General features: G+C 43.0%; 1 protein-coding gene across 5 annotated transcripts in view; it reads right to left on the reverse strand.

Annotated features, from left to right (window-relative positions):
• The window catches only part of OSBPL10 (oxysterol binding protein like 10), a 297,293-nt gene that overhangs the window by 44,528 nt on the left and 231,247 nt on the right, over positions 1–21,518 (reverse strand). For all 5 annotated transcript variants that reach the window (XM_073222470.1, XM_037008627.2, XM_037008629.2 and 2 more), the window contains one exon: positions 16,877–17,031. In XM_073222470.1, coding sequence (XP_073078571.1) covers positions 16,877–17,031 — 155 coding nt within the window. The remainder of the gene's footprint in view (positions 1–16,876; positions 17,032–21,518) is intronic.

Here is a 21,518-nt window from a genome sequence, read left to right on the forward strand (position 1 = left end):
GAACAATGGAAAAGAAAAAGTGCATCGACAACTCTCCTGCAGACAACGTTCTCCAGGCTACGAACATGCCTGCAAGAGCTTCCTGTAACCAGGCACATGCCAGTATGTTCAGCTTGCATCCCAGGCTCTCAGGATCAAAATCAGGCAAATCTGTACCATTTCACTTCAAGAGGCAGGGTTTTTCCATTATTATCACCCGACACTCATAAGATGCAATGATTTAGGACCACAAGGAACTTAAGAGCTCAGAATTTTAGAAACAACAAAAAGATCAGGCAATTTTAGACATGCCATTTTTTTTTAAGAAGGGTTCTGGTGTAAGTCTTTTATGTTCTGATTACTATAAATGTAACAAACCAAGGGAAAAACACCTGGGAAAAACAGGCACTAGGACTTGGTAGAAAAAAAAAATACAGCAAAAACAAAACCACCATAACTCTTCACTCTACAATGAGGAAGCATGAATAAGGCTCTATTACGGCCACAATCTCTAAATTCCACTCAATACCTTTCAGATCAAATAGCAGGCATTTTCTCTGCATTTTAACTTGTGTTGTGCATGTCTTTTCTTCTACCCACTGTTAACAAAAGAGTATTACAAGAAGGGTTCCCTGAACTTTTATTCAAATGTGAATCAATACTTAGGGTCTAAGAGGGTAATTGCAACCATTCACATTTTCTTCACATTATTCCACTGCCATAAAACCCACGTGAGGCTTACCATGTCTTCTGCTTTAAAAATTGTCACATTATCCTTCTCTGCTTTGCCCCACTCTCAAAGGCTTCATTCAATGGAAACTTCAAGGGGAAATCTGTGAGGCAGCTGTAATCATCCCAGGGTAATGTGAACACTGGGTGCTGAGCACTATTAACGATCAGAACTGTGGGGCTCTTCTATTTAGCACAAAAAGAAGACAGTGAGTTTTAAGGTCAGGACAGACCTACTCTCCACTCTCCTAAATACTGTTCTTGTTTTTGTTTTTTTTAGAGCACTCTGATTCATGGACTTTCCATTTCTCCAGCATAACAGAGCCCTATGCTGACTCTCAAAGCTAGATTTTCTGCCACTTGGATAGACATTTAGACAAATGTTCTACTCCTGAACAGTAAGTCTTTAGAGCATTCACTCAGCATGATCAGAGACATACACCCTAGTTCCAGTTTAAAAATAGCCCATGGTATGTGATACTTTATTTGAAATTGATATTTAATTGGATACTTTATCATGCCATCCAATGCCTTTGGAATTTTTCTTTTTCAGTGTAACTTCTGACTTTAAGTGCTTCACTTTTGAGAAATAAATGTATTGCATTTTTTCTTCCCCTTGATAAGTATCCTGCATAAAACTGCCTTAAACCCCAGCAAATCAGACCCCAGATGGAGACAGAGGGTCCAAACCAGAACCATCATAGATGGCTGTGCCTGCCAACATCAACACAGAGCAACACGCTGCCTTACCCCAGTGGGAGCTCCTAGAACACAGCCTCACTGAGACTGATGCTAAGTTATAAAGGGATGACACTGTGTTAATGAAAGGATGGAAGGGGAGTCTGACCTCTCACACTTATTCAAGCTAAGGGATCCTTCACAGAAAAACATTTTCCAGTGGTGACTCAAACCGTTAACTGGACTACTTACCTCTACAGGCGCACCCAAGAAGTAGACAAAATACTTGCCCCATATTCCAAAGAACTAATTGGCTTAATATAAAAAGAATTTTCACAAAACATTAATTAGAAAGTCCTAATGAACAGAATATACAAAGGCTATGAACAAAACATTACAAATAAGAGAAATACAAATAGCTAATAAATATGTGAAACATATTTTCAACTTCATGATTATAAAAACAGGAAGTAAAACACCATCTTTCTTACAAAAAAAACAACTAATAGGAATATATAAACTCATTCCTAGTGGCAAAAGCACAGGATAATAGCAGCCCTCACACACTGCTGTGAGAGTATATAAATCTGACTCAATATTAGACAGCAATTTGGTAAATCTTAACAAAATTTTAAATTCGCACGTGTTCACCAAATTCCATTTTAATTCCACTGCCAGACAGTTTCCCTAGATAAGATGTATTTGCATATGTGTCAAAACGTGTGGAGCACCAGTTGTAAAGAAAAACTGGACAACTGAAATGTCTCTCATTGGGTCTGGCTAAATAAAGTACATGAGTCCGTGAATCACATTACATTCATAGAGTTGAGGACTTTGCAGCTGTGTTAAAAGGAAGCAAAAAATTCTCTATATAACACTGACTTGAGAAAATAGTTCAGGTAAAATGGTCAAATTAAGAATTAAAAAGCCACATTACAATGAAACCCCACTGTTGTAAAAAACTTTGTAAGAATACATACATGTTGTGAGGACGGCGACAGACTAAGAAAAGCAAGCTTGAACAAGTTTCACAGTGCACAAAAAGCAAAGCCGGTTACTTTTCTCCCAGTAATGCATCCTGCTGAGCTGACTCCTTTCCTCAAAGGGAGCAACTTAACGACTTGCTCTGTGTCAAGCCAGATATGGGTCCCAGTGGGATATCACATGTATTCAGTGAATACCAACTAACTCGCCTGCTGTGGTGGGCAGAGCAACAGCCCAGAGACGGCGACTATGTCAGGTTACATGGCAAAGGGGAGTGAAGGCTGCTCATTGGCTGATCTTAAAACTGGAGATTATCCTAGACTATCTGGGTGGGCCAATGGAACCACAAGGATCCTTAAAAGTAGAAGAGGAGGATATGACCCTGGAAGCAGGGCCAAAGAGATACGATGTTCCTGGCCCTGAAGATGCAGGAAGGTGGCCATAAGCTAAGGCATGCAGGCAGCACCAGAAGCTGGAAAAATAAGAAAGAGTGGATTCTCCTCTAGAGTCTCCAGGAATAAACAGAGGCTTGCTGACACTTTGATTTCAGCCCACTGAACCCTGTTGTCAGACTTCTAGCCTGCAGAAGTGTAAGATGAAAATTTTGTGTTGTTTTTAGCTATTAAATATGTGGCAGTTTGTTATAGTAGAACTAGAAATTAACACAACTTACATTCATATTTCCTTTCTTCCTCTCCTCTCCTGACTTCCTCTGGCGGGCAAACCTCTGGGGTGTCCTGTGAAAATCAGGCCACCTGGGCTTCCCACCTTACAAATGCCCGGTGACCTGGCCCCACACTGCCAACTGGCTGATTTTAGGACTTTCTCAGAGAGAATCCTAGAAGATACCAGCCCCAAACCTGCCTCAATGATTATTAAGTTAGCTACATCTGGAGAAGCCATGCTTGAATAAGTTATTAATGGATGACCTTTGTAAATTATGTTCCCACCACATAAATAAACATATCTGCCATCATTTACATCATTTTGGAAGACTAACATTAGCATAACAACAAATGCTCTTCGGGCTTTCTCAACATACTTCATATCTACACATAGAGATGACCCAGGCAGGTCAAAGTACCTGAGTACCGCCTATGTGTCAGGCACTGAGATGAACACTGATAATAAGATCTCATCGAATTCCTGTAACATTCCATCAGGAAATGACTATGATCATCACCATTGATAATTCACATGCCCACATGCACACAGCAGTTCACACTGCTCTATCAGCCTCCACGGCAGGACCCTAGAGAGACATCACGCTAATTCCTGCATCGAGGGACAGCTTAAGCTGACATCTACTCTGTACCAAGATGCTCAAGAGGAAAAAGAGAACATTAGCTTCATAGTGCTGACCCTAGAAGCACCATCATTTAACCATACCACTCCAAACAATCCCTCGGATTTTGAAAAACTTTACTCATCACAACCACCAAATTACCTAAAAATAGAAAATAATAATAAAGACAGTGGGAGTTCCATCTTATGTTCTACCAATTGTTTCTTGAAGCAACTGTGTTCTAAAAGGATATAAACAAAAAGCTTGCTTCTGTGAGGTGGGCATTCCGATGTTCAGGAAAGGTTTCTGCTTCAGCTAAGTCACTGTGTGCCATCTGCTCCCCAAGGTGGTGGGTATCTCCACTCACCACCAATCTCACAGCAAAGTAGCTATACCACGTGGGTATTTCCTCATGGGAATTTCTATGTAAGATCCCATTCTAAATAAAGACTTTCACTTTAAAAACTCATCATACCCATAGAGCAATGGAAGAGAAGAGAGAGAGCCCCCAGCATATACGGTCAATTAATGTATGATAAAGGAGCCATTAATATACAATGGGGAAATGACAGCCTCTACAACAAACTGATATTGGCAAAACTGTACAGCTACATGTAAGAGAATGAAACTGGATTATTATCTAACCCCATATACAAAAGTAAACTTGAAATGGATCAGAGAACTGAATGTAAGTCATAAACCATAAAACTCTTAAAAGAAAACATAGGCAAATATCTTTTGAATATAAACATGAGCAACTTTTTCCTGAACATGTCTCCTCAGGCATGGGAAACAAAAGTAAAAATGAATGAATGGGACTACATCAAACTAAAAAACTTCTGTACAGCAAAGGACACCATCAGTAGAATAAAAAGACATCCTACAATATGGGAGAATATATTCATAAATGACTTACCCGATAAGGGGTTAACATCCAAAATACATAGAGACTTCACATGCCTCAACACCCAAAAAACAAATAATGCGATTAAAAAATGGGTGGAGGATCTGAACAAACATTTCTCCAAAGAAATTCAGATGATCAACAGGCACATGAAAAGCAGCTCCACATCACTGACTATCAGGGAAACACAAATTAAAACCACAATGAGATATCACCTCAGACCAGTTAAGATGGCCAACATCCAAAAGAAAGAAACAACAAATGCTGGCAAGGATGCAGAGAAACAGGAACCCTCCCACACTGTTGGTGGGAATGTAAATTGGTGCAACCGCTGTGGAAAGCGGTATGGCGGTTCCTTAAAAATCTTGGAAGTAGAAATACCATTTGACCCAGTAATTCCACTCCTAGGAATTTACCCAAAGAAAACAAAATCCCTGATCGGAAAAGATAAATGCAACCCTATGTTTATCACTGCACTATTTGCAATAGTCAAGATATGGAAGCAACTTAAGTGTCCATCAATAGATGAATGGAATAAGACGATGTGATATTTTATATATATATATATATATATATACACATACACACACACACACAATGGAATATTCTTCAGTCATAAAAAGAATATATTCATAAATGACTTATCCAATAAGGAGTTAACATCCAAAATATATAAAGAGCTCACGTGCCTCAATACCCAAAAAACAAATAACGCGATCCATTTGCAATAACATGAATGGATCTAGAGGGTATTATGTTCATTGAAATAGGCCAGGTGGAGGAAAACAAATGCCATATGATTTTACCTTTTTTTGGAATATAAAGACAAACCAAAACAGAAGGAACAAAACCGGCAGTCGACTCATAGACACTGAGAAGTGACTAGTGGTCACCAAGGGGGAGGGATGGGGGCGGGTGGGTGGGGGGAGGGAGAAAATGGCATGATAATTTGCAATCACAATAAAAGTTAATCACAGGGACTGTTGAACCACTGTGATGTACATCTGAAACCAACATAAGATTGTGTATTAATGATACTTTAATTTATAAAAAACAAGGGGGAAAAACTCATCATAATGGAATTTAAAAAGGCATAGAAACATAACAGTAGTCCCTTTTGCTTCCATTTCCTCCCTCAATTCAGTACAAGAAATTGTCATTTTACCAGGAGAACACTTCATATTCCCTAAAGGAGTTAGTTGTTTTCTCCCTGAACTATGTCATGTATTTCTCTCCTAAGCCAGAACTACAAGCTGGCATTGCATTTTAGTACACAAGCCACTGAAAAGGAGATAATTGGAATCTGAAACATAATGTGGGTTAAACAGTCCATATTAGCTATAGCAAGATTTGATAATCTTGCAATACTGATTTTTAAGGAACTATAAAAGGCACAGTTATACACATTTCTTATTCTTTTTAAGAGAATGAAATTCTGGTGTCATCAAGGGAAATGTAAATAGAGACTGGGGGCAAGCGGAAGATTCCTTCCATGGTTTTAAGGACACTGATCTCCACTGTGTTTAATTTCATTTCCAAACGAGTTACGATTTCCTTTTCCTCCATGTGGCTGTATTTCCACCTCTCTTCTTATACTTTTTCATAATGAGGTCATTTGCTGGGATTATCTTAGCCAACAGAGATGGGCATATGTGACGTAAGGACAGTCCAGTGTCCACTCAGCTGGCTGCAGACAGTGAGTGACAGAGAAAAGGGGCCAGGGTGCTGAGGGATGAGGGAGTGCACTGCTCTCAGACGAGAAAGAAGATGGTGGTCACAGGGAGTCACATGACACCTGATTGCACCTGTCCCTCTGAAGAGCCCACCTGACTGGCCCTTCTGCTCCAAGATCTGCAAGGACATGGGAAGCCATGGTCCTGGGGTGACTGAAGACAGGATGCACAGTCAAACAGCTGCTGGTAAAGTATGCCAAGTGTTACAGATGTCTTAACAGCCAAGGGGTCTGAAAACGCTACCAGAACTTACACACTTCTACAGCTTTCGTTTCCTCAAGCTGTTTCACTCACGTAATGCAATCTACAGTCTGCCTAGCTGCTCACACCTATCACTGCCAAAAAATTAACAATTTACAATTATGATTTAGCACACAGTAAGCTCCTGTACTGCATGGCACTGTGATTCATCTACAAAACTCAATTCAAATTGCAAAAGTGAAACAAGAACTCATTGATTAATTCAGGCAAAGCCCAAAGTATATGTGAGAAAAGATGTTACACTTTTCTTCCATAACATTCTCCCCCCAAAGTCATCAATCTGAGTGCTGACTTTCCATCGGAGGAAAGTGAGTATCTTTTGAGGCAGCATATATATGACCTTGAGAATAGTTACTCATTGTGGGCAAATAAAAATGTAAGCCAGGCAGTGAAAAACTCATTTCTCCTGATATAATTTCACGGGCCTAGGCGGGCAACAGGAAAAGCCGAAGAAGGCATGAAATTTGGGGGTATGTGTACAGGGTGAGAATCAGAACCCAAACACAAGAATACTAAAAATTATCATACCACCTGGCTACAAATCTCTTCAACTCTTAGCTCTGGTTCAGATCTGACTTTCTCCCTTTGTGGCAACAGGAATGACAGGAGACCGCAGACCGAAGAGGAGGAAAAGGTAAGACCCAGACTCTACACTGCAGTGTTCTGAGCCCTTTTCATTCACCAGTTCCAGAGCGTTTACCCCTCTGGGTCCTGCTGCTGGATGGAAGAGGTGACACCACCTCACAAGGCTCCAGCTCACAGCCGGCAGATCTAAGGCGGCCGCTCCCTAACACTCTGGCGGGTGCTTATGTCTCAAAGCGACACCAGCTTGGGGGGAGGGGAGAGAAGGGAGGCAGCATGGTGACTACTCAGGAGGCTACCCCCAAAGACTCGCTTATTCCACCTGCAGGACCCGCTGCAGGTGGAATAAGCCTGAGGCACGCCCGCTGGCTCCTGAGAAGACAGGACAGGGGCCCCCTCCTACAGGCCACCTCTCTCACAAAAGCCCCCCCACCCCCACCCCAACCCCCACCAAGAGAACAAAAGCTTATGGCCACCATGAAAAGGAAGAGGGGAAGAGGGAGGAAAAAGGGATGGAGGGAAAGTCCTCGAAAAAGCAGCATAAACTGGAAGTCAATCCCCGGAAGCTGCATAGGAAATTACACTGCCAGAAAACTCATTAACGCCACCAGAAATCAAGCTCAAGAAACCCTCGACAAATCCACCTAGGGCTTGGTTTGCGTGTTGTGGTTGTTTGTTGGTGATTTGTTAAGAAAGGAGGGCAGAAATAAGCTTTTTTTTTTTTTGCAAAACAGGAGATTGTCACCACGGGAGGCACATTCCCTGTCATCTCACAGATGGTCACCTTAATTGCTATGGGCCACAGGCAGACCTGCAGCCATGCACCCCCGGGACCTTCAGGGTCTTGGCATGCTAACCTGAAAACATCATTTGGCTCAAAACCATTTCTCCTGCTTCTCAAGATATAAAAAATAAGCGTAAACTCTTGTGAAACATGCAGGAGCTAATATAATAGGCTTAGAGTCTTAATCAGCTTGGGCTGCCGTAAGAAACTGCCATAGATGAGGTGGTTTAAACCATAAGATTTATTTCCTCGCAGTTCTAGAGGCTGGAAGCCCAAGATCAGGGTGCCAGGTGGGGACTGTCTCCGGCTTGCAGGCAGTGCCTTCTCATTGTGTTTTCACAGGCTGGAGAGGGAGGGAGAGGGCTCTGTCTCTCTTTCCTTTCTGTAAGGCTACAGTACTATCAGATTAGGGCCCCATCCTCATTACCTCATTTACACTTGACTGCCTCTTGAAGACCCTACCTGCCAGACACAGTCACACTGGGGGTTCAGGCTTCAAGGTCTATTTGCAGGGCAGCAAAGGACACGATTCAGTTCTTGGTATTAGGTCATGTCTGAGGATGAGCAAGTCACTGAGCAGATGAACAGCTGTCTTACTATACTGTGACACAGAGAAAACTTAGTGGGGAGCAGCACAAGTTTTCAAGCATACATTAACAACCTGGATCATTCTGATTCTTAACTCCCAGGGATCTGACAGGAGATGTACCTTCTATATTTTTCTGAAGGATCAAACCTTCTCTCCAGACCCATAGTCAAAAGGGTAGAAGAAAAAACCCAGATGATAAAGCCATTGCTCATTCTTATAGTGTCCAGACCTGAGTGGAATGTCTCTATGGACCCTATTTTATAATATAAAAATAATATAGTAAGAGTTCCACGTATACCCACCACTACCTTGTACCCATTGGATAGGTGGTCAAGGCCAATGCCTAGAAATGGACCAATTAGGGGGGGCCTTCTGCCTGGACAGGTCCAGGACACTGGCTATTAATCTTTCATCACAGCAGCATACATAACCCATATGCCACTCAATACATTGGACTTACTTACACTAGGGCTTCCAGAACCTCTCAGAAGAGCCAGGGAGAGTGACAGAACCAGGGAGAAGCAGGCCCTCCTGTCATGAAGAGTGCAGGTGGACTTTATCATTTACATTCGTTTATCAAACATTTACCGACTGGCTACTATGCACAGCACTTTCCAATATTTTGTAGTTTTCAAAGAAGAGTGAGAGGTGGGGGTCTACACGCGAAGAATTTGGCCTATGAGCTGAAGATGCACGTTACATGCAGAGAATCTGTTTGGGACAGACCCGGGAGTCCAGCACACACCGTTACTGTTACTGCCCAAAGGCTGTTCCCAAGCTGGGGCTCCCTAGGCCTCCACAGCCCATTGATTCAGGGAAAGCACGCTCCTCCACAGACCCAGAGGGTGACTCCAGACTACTTAAAGCAGTCATGGGAACCCCGGGACCAGTGAAGAGCTGCAGGTCTTGGGGTGGGTGCCTGATCCCATTCTAACTATGCGATGACAGGACACGTGTACTGGGGGCTACCTTTCCCACATAAAGAGCCTTCAAGAGTCTCCCTCTCCTATAACCACAATGGCCAAGGGCAGGCCAACCCAAAATGTGCCATTATGACATGTGAGCTGATGACAGTCAAGTTCCAAAAGACTCAGAAAGAAACTCTGACCTCCCCGACAACTGCCTAAAAGAATTCAGACGGAGGACCGGCTCCAGAAGGAGAGCCACCCCCATAGATAAGCACACTGTAATGTGCACTAGGCGCGGCAGGCAGCGAGGGATGGGGCAAAATATCTTACAGTTCCCCACTGTTTCTGTGTGGCCCAGCCAAACATTTGTTTACCAAACAGTTATTTTTTCGCAGTCCTGTGAATTGCTTCCCTTTTCCTTTGAAGGCTCAGACGCCTACCCTCTCCTCCTTGGTTCAGGATGACATACAGACCTCATTCTCATTCTCCCTGACTGTCTTTGGAATCTGTGCCTATGGATTCCCTATACACAGGTAATTAAACTTTGTGTTTTTTTGCCCTGTTACTCATAGTCTCACCTGGGGGCTTCAGCCCTGGGCAAGTTCACTCCGATTCCATGAGACCGAATAACCACAACAGAACCTTGCAGGTGTAAGAGGTTCACACCAAGCTTTAATCTCACAGCAGCAGGCCGAACACTGGAATCCTGTCCGCCACCGTCTCTGCCTCCAGCTCAGCCTCTGCCCTTGCCTCCGGCTCCCGCTCTCCCCTCTCTTGCTCTCTGGTCTTCTTCTTCAGGCTCCACCCTTAGTCCCTGGAAACTTCTTTTTACAGCAATACTGACTGTAATGACTTACTGCCAATGGGTACACAAGTACGGGCCTGCACAGCAGGCTCAGTATTACATGTCATCACATGTACACAGTGGGTGAGATGAGGATCAGGTGAGAATCCTGGCCACGAACTTCCATTTTCCCTACAATCATCGGTATCATCAATTTGATTTTTAGACCAGCTAGAAGAACCCCAAGGGATAGAGGGAATTTCTTCAACACTGGCATATTACCTAATCTTCCAAAACTTATCACCATACCATGCCTCAGACACATCCTTAATCAACATCTACCTATACATTCAAGTACTGCAGAGATAAAGAATAAAGACATGATAAAAATGCTGAGGAGATTACACTGGCCAAGTTTCAAATTGAATGTCACAGGATTTCAAATTGAAAGGCTTCTATGTTGTTAAGTGGTTCAAAAGTTCGGTGCTAAAATGATAACCAAGGGTATAAAAATTCTTCTTGAGGCAGAGTTCAGCTAAACCTTTTATATCTGTCTCCTTCCTTTATTTGCAAAACAGTTTTCCTCCCTTAGAGAAAATGGGGAGTACCACATGCTCACTTGAAAATTCAATTCTGCAATTTTCTCACCAAACCCCATTTGGCTAATTTAAATGCTGATCTAGTGCTTAGTAACTAAGGACATTCTAAGGCTTTCTAAACCTGCTAGATGTGGGGGTGTAGGGCATGTGGTCTCTTGATAGCACTATCGTGCTGCAATTCAGACAATTAACCAGATAAAATTTCTGATGGCACAACTGACCCAGTACCGCCCTTGAGACACAGACTGAAAAACCCTCCACTGAGGGTGTCCAGGGGAGGGATTAAGAGGACTAATTCTCATCTCTTCCTTGCAGGCTAAGGGTAGGGATCTGAACACCAATCATTTGCCTCAAATGATTAATACATTATTCATTAATGCTCCACTTTTTCTATTTTATCATGGGGTATTTGAGGAAGTTTTTAAAGTTTACCAAATGTTCTCTAACTGGTGAGTAGATAACCAGACTCTAAACTCAGTGGACACCCCTCAACAGTAAGAAGGCATCTGGAGCAAAATACACCAGCCCTGTTAGGCAGAAAGACAGACATGAGTGGGGTGGAGAGAGAATAAAGCCAGTAAAGCCCACTCGAAGGGACTCAAAGAGTTAACCAATAAAACCAAAGACCCAGAAAGGACTCACAGAGATAATTAGTTAATTAGTTGAAGTTTCAAAGGCCAAGAGCAACTTGGAATGTCCAGATATTCCCCGGATAAAAAAGTCAATCAAAGGGGAATAGGACAAGCGCCATGGCCTTGTAAAATCTACTTAGCCTGCGAAAACGGTCCAGCTTATTCTTTGACTTAACATACATCCCGTGTTTTCCTTTTCTTCCTGCCCCTTAATCACGTAACTTTGTAACCAGGGCAGGAGACAGACCTTGGAAGTGTAAATAAACCTATGTGGACAAAAAATGCTTAGATCCAAAACAACACAGTCACCTAAATACCCTATTCTTAAGATAAAACTTCAAAGGAATTATGAGTCACCTGTATACATCATGCCTTATACTGACCCTTATATCTAAAACCCTATAAAACCCCAGACCCTAAGTCCTCAAGCATGCCTCCTCTCTGAGGTTGCCCATACACCCAGCTCTTCGAGTGTGTCACTCTCTCTGTCCCACTTCAGGTAAGTAGGGAGGGGCTGCTGAGAGAGCTTGGATTTGGGCTTGCAAGCTCCCATTGCCTGGGTGACCGGATGGGACTGCAGCTGTGTGATCATGCTCTTAGTAGCCTGCCTGAAATCTCCTTTTTTTGCCTTTGGGAAGTTCTCAGAACAGAATCTCTCTCCATCCACTGCTCTGCAGCTCCCCTAAATCCTGGGGTGGTAGGGACTCAGTTCCCATGCCGTGTAGATCCAAGAGGACACTGAACCCCAAGTGACCCTGGCTTTTGGAGTTGGCAAGGGTTTTAGGCAAGGAGTTTGGCAAGGAGTTTCCCTTACGCTGAGCAGGAGTTCAATGAGCTTCCCTTTCCTCCCTCTGTTCTTCCTTGCTCTCTGCTGCCTATAAGGCAGCTGCCATTCCCTGCTATTCCTACTTTAATGAGTTCCTTACTTTCTTTCTGACTTCCCTGTGTCTCTGAACCAAATTTCTTCCCAACACATTCTCCAGAAAGCTGGGTGTGCATGGTCACATGTTAGTTCTGTCATTCAGGACTGTCTCCATGTGGCCCTCTACTTTCCTGTTCCAATAGCCTGACCAGTCAGGATCCCATGCTGGGAACACAAACCACTCCAGGTCATTTCCATCAGAAAGGGATATGGGGCTTACAGAATCCCTGAAAGGTCTGGAGGAGCAGAATCCTACTCAGACTTTTCATTTCAAGGACAATACCGCCCAAGGTAGCCAAGCTCCAAGTGCCAGGAAGCTGCTGCCCCTCCCACCAGAGCAACTTCTCACACCAACACGGCCAGACAAAAGCCCTAGAACGGAGAGGCCGGCCCCTGCCACAGCCTCGAAACACTCCCATCTCCACGACCTTGCCTCCAGCTGCACCAGCAGAAGGAACTGCTCTCCATCTCAGGCTTCCAAATATCACACAAATGCATTTACAGAACCTGCCGTGCATTTTAAAAACCTAGCAGTTAAGAAAGTCTGGGACATGGAGTTGTTAGGTTTCCACTCAAGAGGGTGGAATGAAGATCAAGAGAAAGCCGGTCCCCCAAATCTCCCCAATCACCATTCTTCCTGTCCTAAAACAGGTCATTCTTCGATAAAGAAACAGTAATAAACACCTTCTTTCTGTCTCGATTTAAATTTCAAATAGTGTTAAGAGAGTTGAAAAATCGTTCTGCTAGTGGGTAAAACCAAGATCCTAACTCAGGTAATCATGGAAGAATATTTCATTTTCACAGTTAGTTCTAGCCCCAGCAGAATACAACTGTAAGATGATGAATTTGGTAACACAGCTGACCACAGTTCTCTTTTAACTCATGTATTAAACCCACACTGGTCTCTGAATTTTATTCTGCTGGAAATTAAACAGACTAAGCTTGAAAATGCATTAATTTTCCAAGTATCTCTAAGTTATTTTATGGTAAGCTAAAAGCAGGGAAGGCGAGTGTGACATCATGATTTGTAGTAAAAAACATATATTTGGCCTTTGTCTCCATTCCAGCACAGAGTTCCTAAAACCCTTGGAATTTCCTAAGAGGTAAGGCAGATGAAGGTGTCTTGTTACAGTGAGAACTGTGTGATCGGAAAGTTAGATTCTGAGTCCTACCCAACCTCTGGGAAGAAAAGAGGGGAGGAGACAGAGCTCAATCCCCAGTGGCCCTAATTTAACCAGTCATGCCTACATAATCAAGCCTCCATACAACTCAAAAGAACAGGGTTCAGAGCCTCTGGGTTGGTGAGCAGGTGGTGTTGGGGGAGCTGCCCTCTTGGAGACGCTATGGAAGCCCTGTGCTTTTCCCCCATACTTTGCCCTGTGTTCCTGAATAATATCCTTTTATAATAAACTGGCAACGTTCCTCTGAGTTCTGTGAGTTGCTCTTGAAAATTAATCAAACCCAAGGAGGGGTTCGTGGGAACCTCCACTCTATATCAGGTTGGTCAGAAGCACAGGTGACAACCTGGACTTGTGACTGGTGTCTGAAGGGTGTGTGTGTTTATGGAGGAAGTCTTGTAGGACTGAGCCCTTAACCTGTGGGATCTGACACTATCTATGTCCAGGTAGGTAGTGTCAGAACTGTAGGATTGAATTGTAGGATACCCAGTCCGTGACCACTGAGAACTGGACTGAGTTAACTGCTTGGTGGTGGTAAAAAATTCACACAGACATTGGAGAGAGGTACCTTTTACACCCTAGTTATTGCTCTTAAAGGCTTGACATGATCAAAGCAATAAACCAGAAGAAAATAACTTTATTAGGTACAGTACCACAGTATAAGTACAATTCTTACTTCCCCAGTGATCACTCACATAGTAACTCCCTGTATCCAAAGGGTGAAGGAAGGAATGTTCTCTTAAGGAACTTTCAGCCTTTAGGAATTTAACCTCATTGCTTTGACAAAGTGAAAATTCTGAAATGTCCTAAATGAAGTGACATAAGAGCCAGAGAATGAGGGAGAAAGACAAGGGAAGGTCATCAGTCAATAACCATGGGACAGAGCTAGTCAGAAACCCCACATTCCTGGACAAAGTCATTTCAACAATCACCAGAAGGCCCCCAGGGCCATTGCATCCCACTTGCACGTGATCAGTGTCTGACTGTCACCAACACCAAGCCACAAGCCTTCTCTAAGGACTAACTGTCTGTCTATCCTCAGATTGTCCCTGCTTTGCTTTATTTCATCTTCCTTAGATGTAGCCAGTGTGAATTGAGACACTCTCTTTCCTGGAGACCCCTCATAAATGTGTCCTGTTTCTTGAGTCTGGCCGACAAGTTATTTCTGCTAACTGGCCTTGCTGCTGGTGAAGCAGAAACTTCCTGACCCAGGACTCAGTCCTTATCCTGGCTGCATCTGTAAAGGATCAATAACCCCTGTTATGTCAGAGATCTCTCGGTCTCTAGAGTGTTTGATTTGCCACCTTCTTCGGGTTATTTCTCCAAACTGTACAAAAGGGAGGCAATGGCAGTATCTCCCTTTTTCTGACAGGAAAACGATTGGGTAGATACTGCAAGCTTCTTCAGCGCTTAAGACAAGAAATGTGACAACGCACAATGCCCTAAAATAAAAATAGTGTCCAACTGACACTTGCTGTTTGGGTTGTGAGAATCCTCTACCGAGGTTGCCATGGGGAAAAAGGAGGGGAGCCTGCAAAAGAAATTTCCTTCTCCCTTCTCAGAAAACCACCCACAACACCACCATACCCCACCCCACACCCATCCCACCCCACAGGTGTCTCTGAGGGATCATCATACAATACCTCACACTGCTCTCACAAGGGAGCAGGGGCACAAAGACAACCAGAAATTGATCACTGTCCCTAACTAAGGGAAAAAGGTCTTCCTAGTTCTTCTCCTTCGGGGTATTTTTAAAAGGCTCAACTTGGGACTAGTGATTTCTCATGGACCGTTAGATACTATCTTCTGCCAATGCTGACCTGTAAAGCAAAGGGGACGACAATCGTATGCAAAAAGCACAGATGTGGCCTCTCAAACCTCAGGGTGAGAGGCACCCATGCGAGGCTGAAGCAGCACTAGGATGGACTCGCAGATGGGGGGCAACAGCAGCAGAGTAAGCATCCCACGGAGGTACAGCCCCCTTAGGCCTTGCCTGAGAATGCTAGTGGGGACAAGGATGTAAGCGTTGCTACTAAAGGCCTAATAATTTACTTCTCTACCCTTTTAATTTCTCTCTAGAGCAAGACATTAAATATTTATTATTGCTGACCCCCAAAGACTCTACTCCACAAGATGGAGGAGTACTATGTGTTTCGACTCTTCAGCAGCAAAGTGCCCCATAGTCAAAGCCTAGCCCACCCAGGTCTCTCAAAGGAGCAATGACTCCTGCCAATTCCTCAGCAGCCAACATACCTTCCGAGGCACCTACACATGAGCTACAAGTGTTCTCAACCTGACACTCATCACACAGGTAGAGGCAAATGCCTTTCAAAACCTCCCACCCCCTGCTCATTTCATACCCAGCGGAGGCACCTTGTCACTGCTGATGATCTATTTGTAGGCAGGCTGATCCTAAGATACCAAGTCACTGTCACAGAATATAATGATACGAGGCTTGCAGAAAAATCAGAATTGACAACCCGGACTATTTGATCAAAGCTGCCATGGGGCTTTCAACCTTACAAAATAAGATTTGTGAGTCTTTTACAATTTTCAGGCTAACACAGAATCAATTAAAATTAAGAATAATCTCTAACACATGGTTAAAGTAGGCCTCAGCCTAGTTAGCTGTATCCCGTCAACAGAACGTGTGCATCAAAAGAAAAAGAAAAATTCTCTCGTGACATGAAATAAAACTGACAAAAGGAAATGGTGCATTTGGTGTCCTTCCAGGTGCTGTTTAGAGACACAGGCAGTCAGAAGAGTCCTGTGAGCAGATGACAGAGTCCACGCAGGCTGTGGGAGCCTGGCTGCTCATTCAGACCTGCAGGGGCTCCTGCCTCCTGACCAGGTGGGCAGGTGTCCCCAGCAGGCTGGACCTGGGCTGGCACGCTGCTTACAAGTCTCAGCCACTGCCCCACAGGCCCTGTGGCATGCAGGAGTCGAGCATGTGACGCAGGAGCTGTGTTAGCATGAACCACACAAAGAAGCCATTATTCAGGAGAGCACCAGAATATATTGTAACTGCTCCCATCATGTCAATAGGCAACATTTTAATGGGTGTGTTCCAATTTCTCCCACTTGAAGATAAAGTGCCTCCCATTTCAATGAAAATAGGAGATGCCTCATTGGTAGGCTCCCATTTCACCCGGCAGCTGCCAGACACAAGAACAGAAGTGGCTGGGTGTGCACAGGGCTGAGTTTCTCTCTCCAGGCAATACTTCCATTTTATAATTTGTCTCCTCTTCAAGCCAAGAGATGAGCAAGTTACAAATATAATTACTATATTTCTGGACAAGCAGTAACACAAGCCATGGAAGGGCTGCAAGAGAAGGGCGAGCTTACCTCTGGCTCTGGCTGGAACGTGGGTTCATCTTCAACAGAGTCTGGTAGAACTGCCCAGGTTACACTGGCACTGGCTGATGGCAAAGAGCCAAACGTCCCATTTTTCAACTGCTCTGTGGAATGTGACTTGGGCCCGTGCCATCCCAGGATGTTTTCTGAAATAGAGACCTAGAATGATTCCAAGTATTTTGCAAATTAAACATTCATAGCTCAAGAGAGGTTTGTTCCTCGCTGTATAAAGAGACCCACGGCCCAATGAGTCCAATTTTAAGAGGAGTGTAGTGGGCTTGTCTGAATAAGGTACCAAGTCTCGAATCAGATCATCTATTTATAAACTAGTTTCTGTATAAAGGCAGTATATGGGAATCACCATTGGCTATTTCTCTTCCCATCCCTGAACAAAAACAATTCACATTTCACCAAAGCCAGATTTTCTTAAAGGTATTTTTATTATCTTTTTTTTAACTTTGAAGAATTATTTTTAAATATTTACAATAAAATGCAAAAGTCAAGTTTTATCAAAACTGGGCTGCTCAAAATGTAGCTTGAATGCCAACTTACACGATGAGCACAGCTCAGAAAAGATGCCTGCAGTGACCACATACCACCGCACCTGCCACTGCCAGCGTGGCCGGGATCAGGAAGCCCATCCCCAAGGACAGATGTGGTCATTCCATTCCAGCAAGAAATATTTTTATAAACACCCATCAGGTAACCCAACAGCATTTTTCTAATCCTCTCTCAACCCTTGGAGAGGAAAGACTTTCTCCGGGTTTTTATTGCTGCTGGGTTTTTGTTATTGTTTTAAAGAATCAGGTATTACTGTAGAATATTTGTGTATGCTAATGGGGAGAAGAGTAATCGGAGGCAGGCTACTTTATCCCAGACTAGCAATTTTGCTGTTAGAATAAGAATGGGTCTCAAACTCAGCTGACCTACCCTCTGGAGCTGGCACTCTCAGTCTAAGAGCAGAGATCAGGTGATGAAGAAAAGGCAAGCTAACGTGCAGACTGGCCACGTGAACAAGAACCCAGCCTTGCAGTGTCTCAGATGTTCCATCCAACAAGTAATCACATCCAGCAGCCTTTCCATTAGTTACTCATAGCAAAATCTACATGAATTCCAACCTTTAACACCCGGAGGGTATCTGGTTGGTGGAAACGAAACAACAGAGGCAGATGAAAGGGCTGTATATGTGCTCACGCATGTGTGTTAGTGTGTGCAATGTTATTCAACCGAGACGTGTTTTTATATAAACTTTTTTTTTTTTAAGGACAAGGGCTAGATTACATAACTCGACCGCTTAAAAGTCTCAAGTGGCTTCTCACTGAAGCTGGAGCACAATCTCCCTGCCCAGGTTGCAGGACCAGTTCTCACTTCATTTCCTCCTTTGTCACTGTGCTCGAGTCAAGCTAGTATTTTTCCATTCCTCAAGTGAGCCATGTTCATTACAGTCAAGAGCCTTTGTGCATGCTGTTTCTCCTGTTCAAAGGGCCATCCTTCCAGTTCTTCTACTAGAAAGGTCTCCTGCAGAAGTCCAGGGTGGGGCACAAACATCACTTGCCCAGAGAAGCCCCCTGGGACCTCCCTGGCCACAGCAGCACCCCAAAGGCACTCCCTATCTCATCAGTTTACTGTCCTCCCAGCACTTAGCACTCTCTGAAGTCACCCTGCTCTTCTGTTTATCCACCGTCTTTCTCTCCTCCCCAGAATGCCAGCTCCTTGAAGGCAGGGACAACATTGCCTTTGCTTCTGGCTGTATCCCCAGAACCAAAACATCATCTGACAAAGAGCATGTACTCAATAAATGTGCCAATGAATTAACGACTACTGAGATCTTCAGAGAGAGCAAATTTCAAGAAACATGTGCATTTCACAACCTCCTGAAAGTTAAAAAATAAGAAACAGCAAAAAGAGAGACAGGAAATAGAATGGTAGCTGTGTGGGGCTAGGGACAGGGGATGGGAAGTGTTGTTTAATGGGTACAGACTTTCAGTTTTGGAAGATGGAAAGAGTTCTGGAGATTGGTTACACAGCAGTGTGAATGTAGTTAACACTACTGAGCTGTATACTTAAAAATGGTTAAGATGGCAAATTTTGTGATACATGTATTTCACCATTTTTTTCCAGTGGAAAAAAATGCATCAATATATCAGTCCTTGATGTCATTGAAAAAAAGGGGAAAAACTCACAACACTCAAATCAAAGGTTGAAGGATGAGCTAAGCCTAGACTTGGGATGTAGCAATGCATGCTGGGGAATGTAGTTCTTTTGTATACTCTATGAATTCAGATTATCAAAGAACCAGTGAGGGAGGATATGAAGGAACCCCATCCAGACCAGTCCAGCTACTCTAATAAATGTTCACCAGTTTGGGAGTCTGGATAGTCCTGTCATTTGAGGATGAAGAAGGAAAATTCTAATATACAGTGAATGAAAAGGACTGCAAAGCAACAGTATTCTTAAAAGGCTTAGTGGAAATACGTATCTCTGAAATTTCTAATGTAAGAAATCTAAGTGTAAGCAATATAGGGTAAAGCAGCCTGGGTGAAACAAGAACAGAAAGCCAGAAGAAGAAAACAGGCAGAGGTGAAAAAGGAGATGAGTGCACTAAGGAATTATTATGAGGAAACTAAATCAGCATTAGGATTAAATTAACACAGAAACCAGAAAAGGTAGAATCAATATCACAGAAAGTCAAGTAAGCAGCATGCCAAGATAAGGAAGTTCTACCTTGTGCAGTTACAAAGGGTGCAAAGACAACAATGAGAAAGAAGATGATGGAGAAGATGCAAAACAGAGACCCCGAGAGATCCTGGGGACAGAGATGAGATCGGTGGAGCAGCAACAAACAGTGACAAGGTAAAGAGACAGAGCCTGCGCCAAGAGAGCCCTGGGGGCTGCACTTGCCCACCAGCTTCCAGCACAACTAGTGGGAAAAGATGTGCATCTACACAGAGCTTGGCTATGCTTTTTGGCCAGGCTATTGCTATTGAAATTTCAAACAAATACAAAAGTAGACAGGCAAGGATATAATGAGCATCTAGTTCACTAAGTCTGGCAACATCAACAGCAACAAAAATCAGGAGAAAATTATTCCAATTATTTAGGCACAAAAATTAGACTTGCCTTAAAGGGGAAAAAAAATCAAGATAGTCTTGAATTTTACTATAGCCCTAAATGCTAGAAGGTGAATAGATGAAAAGAAGAATGCAAATAAAAGTCTACAGATGTTGGGTGGTGTGAGGAATTGGGGGATACGCTCACCTTTAGCCAAGTTACCTTTACTCTGTGAAAACAAGCTGCCCTGACGGAGCTCCTGCTAGGTGCCGAGGACTAATGCACGCAAGGGGCGCGCGCTATAGCTCATCTAGTCCTAATGAAGACCTATGAGGCAGGTCCTGTTATGCCTGCCTGACAGAAAAGGGACAAGTACAAAAAGCCAGGAAGTGGTAGCATTGAAATTAAAAGAGAGGCAGCCCGGCTCCAAGCCCAGACTCTTAAACTCCCCCTCTACTGTATGCCTGCTCAGCAGCACTGAGGAGATGCACAAAATAGTCTTACCTTCTCAGGGGGAAAAACTCCTTGGACGTATGCCAATATGTGACAAAAAGCAGCATAATTAAAAATTTGAGACTGGAGAAGTGGCAAAAATGGCAAAAACAATTTTGACTGGTGTTGAGCAATAAACTCAATAAACAAAGCTAAGCAGGGCTGGGAGTAGGAGGAGGTTTTAAAAAAAAAAAAACGGCATTCACCGCAGATATAAAATTTAAGGGCACCAAAACACTCAGTAATCAAGAAAAATGACATTTCCATACAAGATTTTTGAAATCAAAATTAATGCCAATAAAAATCTTACTGGACTTAGTCTCCCTTGCCTCCCCCTCTCAAATCGTGTCTTTACTTAAAATGTTAATGTTTTGTTCATCATGGATTTTTTCCATTAATTTTGCTTTGAAAATATTGCATTAAAGTATCACTTATCTTAATGACTCTGGCATCCCTTGCATTCGTGCTCAAGCCCACTGCCTCACGCACCTCGCCCTGGTCCCAGCCGTGGAGCCAAATTTAAATAATTTTTCTAAACGTGGTTGCATACCTGACTATTAAGTCAAAATTATTTTTAAGAGATTTAATCATCATTACACATTAAGTATTCAATTAGTATTAAAATATTTACAAGTACAACCCCCAAATTACATTACCAAAATTCAGGAAGTGTATCAGAGAAACAAAGGAAATTAAAACATGCTGAGTCATGCTTTAACTAAAAGAGTTACAAAAAAGGAGTGCTTCATTCTTGACTTAAAGAATTCTTATGAAAAATGTAACGTAACCACTACTAGGATTTACATACATATTTCTCCTCAAAACACTAATGAGGATAAGAGTAAAGGAAACACATGTATAGCAAAATAGAAAGGAAACAAAAATGCAGCAAGAACACATAAAAACACAAAGCAGGAAGGAGACTAGCAGAAAAACACCTGCTCAAAGAAACACAGAAAATGAACTATATTATTCCATTGATAGACTCAACATATGGCATTGTGTCATAAAACAAAATGCCAGTTTAAACTATATTTCATTCATTCTAAGACACACTTCATTTGCACACCTGAAATTGGGGCTCATCTGA

Source organism: Manis javanica, chromosome 15 (assembly GCF_040802235.1).
Source record: "Manis javanica isolate MJ-LG chromosome 15, MJ_LKY, whole genome shotgun sequence".
Lineage (NCBI taxonomy): Eukaryota > Metazoa > Chordata > Mammalia > Pholidota > Manidae > Manis > Manis javanica.